The sequence below is a fragment of the Paramormyrops kingsleyae genome, chromosome 6, assembly GCF_048594095.1.
Source record: "Paramormyrops kingsleyae isolate MSU_618 chromosome 6, PKINGS_0.4, whole genome shotgun sequence".
Classification (NCBI taxonomy): domain Eukaryota; kingdom Metazoa; phylum Chordata; class Actinopteri; order Osteoglossiformes; family Mormyridae; genus Paramormyrops; species Paramormyrops kingsleyae.
Genome location: NC_132802.1, coordinates 2822515 through 2831309, shown reverse-complemented (window position 1 = coordinate 2831309; position 8795 = coordinate 2822515). Strand labels below are relative to the sequence as shown.

The 8795-nt window shown below is 36.8% G+C and overlaps 1 protein-coding gene across 1 annotated transcript in view; it reads right to left on the bottom strand.

The window, feature by feature from the left end:
- Window positions 1-701: 701 nt before the first annotated feature.
- Window positions 702-8795, bottom strand: part of ajap1 (adherens junctions associated protein 1) — a 55314-nt gene continuing 47220 nt past the window's right edge. The window contains exons 5-6 of the mRNA XM_023793606.2: window positions 8402-8533; window positions 702-7024 (exon numbers count right to left, since the gene is read on the bottom strand). Of these exons, the coding sequence (XP_023649374.1) occupies window positions 8461-8533 (73 nt within the window). The 3' untranslated portion in view covers window positions 702-7024; window positions 8402-8460. The remainder of the gene's footprint in view (window positions 7025-8401; window positions 8534-8795) is intronic.

Below are 8795 nucleotides of genomic sequence, written 5' to 3'. Positions count from 1 at the left end.
CATTTTTAGGTGTAACCCCGACAAGTTAAAACAAACCAGCACCTATATGATAAATAGATTTCATTGTTTTGGTGTCACCAGTTATTACTGCGAGACGTAGCTTTTTTTCTCTTTTCAATTGCCTTTGTCTCTTGTTTTTTTCTGCTCTACATTGTACTTCTTAACCGGATGGAGAAGGTGAGAGAACTGTAGAGCATGTCCTGGTGTCATGATAAATCGAGGCATGATTCTGGCATTTAGGACAATAATAAGGAAGATGAAAAGAAAATACGAGTGGTTTCCTGTTAGTCTGCCCTGGTGGTTCACGCATCCACCCACGCATGACTGCAAATGCAAATGAGAAGGACCGTACTGTACGAAGATGCTAATATTTTCACACTGTACACAAAGGATACTTCACCAATGGCCTGAAGGACACATCCATTGATTTGGCGTCGTCCCGCACAAGGCACAAACTGCAACATTTTTCTTGACACATTAGGCTCTCATTGTCACATATCACTGCCAAATACTTACTGAAACTTCGAATAAACACTCTGCATAAGTGAAAGGGTAGCAGAAGTGCCTGCAACTTACTTTTTAGATATAATCTCAGTTGCGGGTTTCATTTTTTCACTTCTTTATTTGTCCAGATCATTATTTATTCACTGAGGATTTTTTAACAAACCTTTCAACACATTTGTTTTTAGAAAGACAGCCCGTGTACTTTTATATTTTATTAATAGCAACATCAGAGTACTAAATGTACAGAGGAGGAAATCAGATGAGAATCGCTTTTACAGTGCTTGCAAATACAGAGCTCAGAAATACAGTAACCAAATCAATATCACCTGGAAATTTTAACATATTACCAATACTAATAAAAAAAAGGAAAGAACCGTGATTCATGAGACAAAAAGAAAAATATACAACATTAACCCCCACAGGAACCGCACCTGCCATTGACATGACTCTCTCTGTTTCACGTGGATGTGTGCATATGTAATCTCATCAGTCTTATATAAAAGTAAGACGAGGTACTCCTTGATATATTAAACACAAATATAAAAAGATAAAGATTCCACTACGTACAAACTTATCTTCTGATTTGGAAACAACAAAAGGTGAGTCAGGGTTTGTGTGTCATCATGAATTGCAGCGCATATGATCAGCTCAATCTCTCACACAATTTACGTGGCATAGACCACAAGTGAAGAACAAACAGAATGGCAGCATTTAAACCGCATCTACACTTACATCAGCGCTTCAAGATGTCAAACACTCGCTAGACTTTATTAGGCCTATAAAGTGATAGTTTGGTTTAGCATAGGCGCTTCCGCAGTTGAGATCACACATTTCCTGACATTAGCTGTGTCAGACCTGCATGCTTTTTGTTATTTTAATAGTGAGCATCTGCAGCACACAGCAATCGGGAAGATGAAATAATACAAGAATAATTTAATTTCACTGTTAAATGCTTCATACTTGGTAACAGGGAAAATGTCTTTTTACTTGCAAAACAGACCTTTATAAAGTGCTTGTTTCCCATTAAAAACGAAATGTTAAAAAGATGCTAAATACAAAAATGACAATAGAAATGATTAATAGTTGTGTGATTAATAGTTGTGTGATTAATAGTTGTGAGGGCAGGCATTGAAAAATAGCAAAAATATCTGAATGGAGAAAAACAATAAGTCTTATTCTTTATCTGGCACAGTGTATGTTGAGTGATGGAAATTTCATTGTAGTTGTCTGTGAATGACAGCCTTATTTTTACTAGTATGGTAAGATTAATCTGTGCTGTATACTAACTCCAGTAAAAACAAGATTGTTATGAACTTCCAAATATTAGAAAAGTTAAAAAAAAAAAAAGTCTGACTCCCGTTCGGCATCAGTTTGTTTAAAATGAGTTTTTAGACCAACTGAACTGGGGTGAGTTTCCCGAAGGGTTCTTAAAGCTACGTCGTTCTTAAGTTCTGTGTTAAAAGATATAACTAACGAACGACGTAGTGTTAAGAAGGCTTCGGGAAACTCACCCCTGGTCTGTATTGCTCACCAGTCAAAATATATTGGCACGATTTCTAGTACAATACTGCTATTATTTCTAACTAGAATAATAGACCTATTAGTAATTAATGCAGACCCATCATGTTGTTCAAAAATGCATTTGGAACAAGTTGAAAAGTTTGGTAAAAAAAAAAAAAAATGAAAAAACAGGTCCATTCTGATCCACCTCTGATCATCAAAAAAGTAAATAAATATTAGTATAGTCAATCATCGATAATAATATCCACTTTCTGAAGTAAGTACATCATTCCTTGTTGAGATTGTAAATGTCAATAGTCTCCTTCAACAATATAATATATAATATAATATATCCCATGCTTTGTAGTTGAGATGTACAAATATCATTTTACATTTGGAATTTCAATACACCCATTTTTAATTGGCATCTGATCTCTATAATATGCAGCATGGGAGGATATTTTAAAACGTCTTGTAAATTGACCATTTCTGCTATCATCTGTTAACACATACATACTTAAGGATGTGAACAAAAGGAAATTATTGCCATCCCAAGAAAAATGTATGAGAAATATGAGAAGCACACAATTTTCTGTTCATATTGTTATTTTATACATTTTATTGACAGCTTATTAATGGGGCTGGCAGATTAAATATATAATAAAAGACCACATTCAACAGCCTAGAAACTGAAGTCGGAATGTCATAGGGAAGCAGAAAGGACAAATATTTATCTGCTTGCAAATTTATTGCATTTTGGTGTTTGCTAACCCTTATAAAGTCATTACTAATTCTCAGAGAACTACTCAGCAATGCAAATATAAGCCGCTATCTAATAAGCTCTCCAAACATGTCTGCCTTTTGGGCAACAGGAACATAAAATCCGAGGACCTGATATTCATAATCTCGAATATTTTTCCAAGTTGCCTCGAATTTGCACCTGTAACACAAGGTGGAGAAGCATATTACACAAGTGTTGACTTGCATGCCAAGTAGGCCAGAAGAACCAGGATTATGCCCCCCTGAAAATAGAACATGGATGGTTTGCTTGGCTGGCAAAATTATAAAATTGCTTAATCCATCCTTACATTTGCCTCTTTTTCAATTAAAATAGAATTCCAAATATGTTATCAAGATGTCTTTCTTGGAGAAGCTTATATAGGTGCTAAATGGAAGCTAAGTCTTGTGATGCAACAAATCAGAGATGGGTACAGTGGGCTCTAACAGACACAAGTTCCCTTCAGCCGGTCTGTGAGCAGGAACCGCAATGTGAGGAGTAACGCACATAATTAGCTAATGTACTAGCTCTATTTGCAGGATTAGGCAAATCTCAACAATCACAGCTTCAAAAGGTGCTAACTTCTTGCAGTGAGTTTGGCAAATGAACTGACAAGAAATTCATATTGTTTCCTTATTCTTTGAGAAAAAGTCTGAGAACTTGTTGATGATGCTAATAAATAATCGAACACAACATAAAAAGAACTGCAATCTCCTTGCCCTGTTTCATGATCACACTTGATGGAAGCAGTTTCAAACATTGATTGTGCCAGTACATTTGTTTTTTTTTTTTACAGTCATCTCAATCACATTTTCATCTAGTTTTTTTGAAACTTTTATGAAAATGAACATATTACCCTCTGCATATGTTTTACATCTTCGCTATTCAGTATTGTTTGTCATATCAATCATTAAAATGGATCATAGCAAGGCGAGATTGTATTGGTACAGTTATGCACGCAGATTCCTGAAAAGGCTGAGGTAAAATGTGGGAGAGAATTGTATGTAAACATCTGTATACTTCATATGTGTGCTTCAGTGCTTTACAGTTACAGAGGCAATAATAAAAAATTAAAGTCTTAATGCACGTCAATGATAGATTTATGTAGACAAATATAATCTAGAAATTAAGTGGCGATAATATCAGCCTGTAACTAATTTTGATTTCTGAGCCTTAGGTTAGAAAAATTGTTACTCTCATCCAAATAAAACAGGCAGGGTGGGGGAGGGGAAGTATTTAACAAATATAACTGCAAATATTAGCATAAATTTCAGGTATACTGATAAGGGGCACAGCTCCTACCCCCCAAGTCCCAAATCGGTTACTGCTGTGTTACTCAGCCTGCCAGGGAATATGCTGGTTTTGGTTACAGTTAACTTCTGAATTAGATAAGACTGACATGTTCACTGAGTTGTGACTGTGACTGTTAAATATGTAAACAGGGAATTTTATATAGATGTCTTTTTTAATAGATAAAAGTGTATTTCTCAATAGATTTATATATATGTAAATATATTATTTGAGCTTATTTGATTAATTAATAATGTTGTTAGCTATAAAATTCATTTTATTCTTTAAATTAATTACATTTTTAAAATTTATTCACCAAAGTGAGGTTATGATAGACTGTGGCTTCTACATGTTAGCATAGGCAAGGACCTTGTTCACCTCAAGTTTTCCAGATATTTAAGAATATGCTTGATCTGATTTCCAAAGGTCCATAAGGTGCTAACTACAATGTTTGCTCTAAATTCTGAAGGTGGATGGTTTCTCGGAAATGGGGGTCGGCCTTAGATTGGCTGGATGACAACCCAGCCTCACCATTGGCTGAATCACAATCTAGCCTTGCCATTGGTTGGATCACAACCCAGCCTCGCAACTGGCTGGATCGCAATCCAGCCTTGCTATTGGCTTGATCACAAACCAGCACACACAGGGGATCTGTGGGTCTGCAGTTCAGAGGCATAAAGCACCCACATTATATAGTTACATTTTCTCCTCTAATCTTTTATACACGGTGACCTCAGTGTAACAACGAGTTATATGTGTTTGCCAAAGGTATCATACAAGTACTGATTGAAAGTGCAAGTAGGAAGCTTGGCACAATGTTTAGTCAGTGTTATGAAAGAAGCATCATTGTAGTCACACTTGTAAACAAAGACACAGTTTCTAAAGCCCAATCCCACCACCCTAAAATGGACAGGTATTATTTTTAAAAAAGAACACACCTGTACACAAATTGAATATATATAAAATACATTTACAGATATACATATACATAGTACAGCAATTAAATATACTCCAAATCTGTCAATGACCAGTCAGTAAAAATATTGAATTGGGGAGCAGCAAAAGTAGATTCACATAGATGTCTAGATATGGGGCATTATCTCTCGTGGGAGGTGTAAGGTGTTGGGAGACACGGAAATTGGTTTCAAAAAATGGAAGCCATGTTTACGTAAGGAAAGCCCCAATTCTGGCAGCATTATAGCTGCCCTGAACTGAAAGGCTTGACCTGCTGACTCATCCTGAATGGCCGACTGCTGGCATAAAAGCCAGATCTCTGGAACAAGGTGCCATTTTTACAGTTTTCAAGTGATTTTGTTGGGGAGGTAAAACAACAGCTGTCAGGTGTCTCAGATCATTTGGCTCAGTTCTGTCTCATTTTACAATCCAGCTATTTCGATAGAATGGCTGTATTCAAGAATGTTCTTTGCCGGTCCACACAGTTTATTATTATTATTTTTTTTTTTTTAACATTTTTGGATTATTTTAAGTGGTTAAAAAAAAAGAAAAAAATAGTCGCTATGGATGCAGTGTTATGTTTCCTTGAGGGAGAGAATATCCAACTTTAATGATTCCATGAAATGCAGATATCTAACATTTCTGAAGAACACAAAGACTGGCCCAAAGGGGACAGCAAAGGTGCAGTCCGGTGGGCGTGTGTGGCATGTGACTGAGAAGCCCGGTGGAGGTGTGAGGCGATCAGTGTGCCCGGCTGGCAGCTGCCCTGGCACCTGAGACAGGCTTCCGGCTGAGAGCTCATGCTGCCTTTGGACACCAGCAACCCAGTGTGGCACCTGTGACCTTTCCATATGGGTCTCTACTGGCATTCACACCTGATTTCTGAATGAAAATCGGAAAATAATTTGGTGGGGGGAGGGGGGGGGGGCGATTCAGCGGCCCCTTTTTTCCGCTGTTGTTGTTGAATAGAGCACAAGAAACCAGAGCTCCTTGGGGGGTCAGCTGAAGTATAACATCTTTACGGAAGACATTCGACTGCTTCTTTCCTCTGGACTCATCAGTTTTCAGCAGTGAGAAATCTTCCATGAGAGATGATGCCATTCACTAGTCTTAAAATAAGAAAACCATGTCTTGGATGACATAAAAAGTTCAAGAAATATCTCAAATGAGACCGGCGTACACAATGAAGAGGATTTAAGGGAGTAAAACAGGGGTGATGTCAAAGCTGATTTTTTAATAGTTGGATCATTTCTTCACATGGCTGTATATGAGACCTCACTACCATTTAAAACTTTAGCCTACAAAGGAACTGATTTTTGTGTTAAAATGCTGTCTATAAAAATACAGTCAATGTGACATACTTCAAAAGGACTGAGGTGACAAAAACAAAAGATATTTGAGTACAGAATTTACCGTTTAGAGTAACGTTCATTCTAATTCATTTATTTGCACTTCATGGTGCTGTATACAAACAGAATTTTTGGGAGTTTGCAACACATGTTTTAAACTACGTCAAAATTTATTCAAAAATAATTTTTAAGACTTTTTTTTTTTTTTCTAAAAAAGAAACAAAACATTATTGGACATATGAACTGATAATGTTGTTTTGAGAAAGAAACAAAAGGCTTGCCCCTTAGGTCATTATTAATCCATGGCATCCTGGATGAGTTCTGTACAGATCGCGGCACATAGTGGCATCATTGGCACATCTTACAGTAATAATTCAGTTCTGTTCTCTCCAGCCTCCTGTGTATTATCCTGTCTTCAAGACGTCTGCAGAGTCGATTCACATTTCAGCACACACACATAATTATGTATTTACTCTAAATATAGGTCTCTGTAAAATAACCATGAGTGGAATCTTGTACACTGTCTCATCTCCCATTTAGAAAAATAAATTTATTTTCTCATGTCGGAGAGTTCCCACTTTTTAACAAAGTCGGCTGTGTGTACTGTAATTGCTTGTTTCACTTGGTTTAGAGGTCTACCAAAGGGATCCTGAAAGAGAAATAAATAAATGTTTATTAAATGGCAAAGCAAAAAGAAATAAAAAAATCATTGGCCTATAGTGTTACATTATAGTGGTGCTTGTTACAGATATGCATGTTCTGTAATTCTTACATGGACAAAAAGCAATCCAAATAGCCCTGCACATATGTGAGCGACCGGTAATTGAAGGTGACAGTACCGGCAATTACATTACATGCACAGTATTAGTAGAGTAAACTGCTTAGGAGGTTTTGGCGTGATCATTTGTGCAGGTGTGCAGAAAACAAATCCTTAATGTGCCTGGATGAACAACACATACAGAACCGTGCATAAGCCTTAGACAGTCAAAGAAAACATTTAAAGCTATTTATCTGGGTAGTATGTCTATATTTGTTCAGGGGGAAAAAAAAACATTCAAACATATGCACACCAAGACCGGCACAATAAAAACAAACAAGAAATTCTTTTGTTTTTCAAAAAATTACTGGTATCTTGTTGGATGGATTTCAGTTCCCAGACCTCTCCTCAGGGGCACCCCAGCCATTTCATTAATTCATTTAATTAGCTAAATAACTCAGTGAGGTATCGATTAGCCGACATTGTGTGCTAGAGTAAAAAAAAACTGGATGGTTGAATGTTGTATTGGATGGTTGCTGCCAGTACTGGGGTGACTTTATGAGAGGTTTTGAGAAAGGTAAACTAACACATTTTGACAGGCGTATTGCAATTTTACACCGACATGAATAATATTTAGACATCATTTGCTTTGACTACCAAAGACCTTTGCACAGTGCTGTACATTGGTAGAAAAAAATATACTTCAATATTCCCTGGGGTTTGATTTATAACGTCTGTTGCCATAAATACAGATTTCATTTGGTGCAATACTATCTTTCAGACTGATAACTCAGTTATGGAAACTGACCTGAAAGTGTCTTTAAAATATGGGATTCAAAGTGAAAGAGTGTAATATACAACAGCAGCAGCTAATCTTGATGAATGTTTGGAGGCCCAGCGGACGGCAACATTAAATATCAGCAGCTTCTGTACCCGTATGATTTCAAATCTTCCATGAATCTTCCACATTCCTTCCGGTTTACATTTTATAGCAAGACATACAAATGCGCTGCCGTTTTACAGCCTTTAATATTTAATAGGTAAAAAAAGGATGTGAAAATTACCTCATTAGATGAAGATTAGAGATACTTTTGACCAAAATTGGATGACATTCATGTTTTTCAGTATTATATCTCACATAAAATTTTATGGCATTTAAGTGTCAGAGTCACTAGTAAGAGGATGCATTTCCAGCAGATACCCAAAATGAGGCTCGTGATGTGCAGGCAGAGACACAAGAGAAGAGATCGTAATGGCAGTGGCACATACCAAGAAACAATATCAGGAAGTCTTGTCCTGCCCACGACAAACAAGTGTACTTCGGCCAGTCAGCAGGAGATTTCGAACCATTTCTCGGACACAAAGGCCACAGGAATTAGCTGCCGTTCCGTGGGCGGTGGTCTGGAGGAAGGAGAATAGCAAGGCGATGAGACGGGCAGATGCACGCCACAATAACCTTTACCAGAGAAGCACAATTTTAAAACACAATTCCAAATATGTGGAACATGCATTGTTTAAACAAAGATCCTAAAGCCAAAAGACAAAAAACATTTTTTATTTGATAATAGCCAATTTTTTAAAGATCATACAACATCAGCTAATAATAACAATAACACCCGTCAGTATTATCGTTATTGTTGTCATTGCTTTCGCTGTAATTATA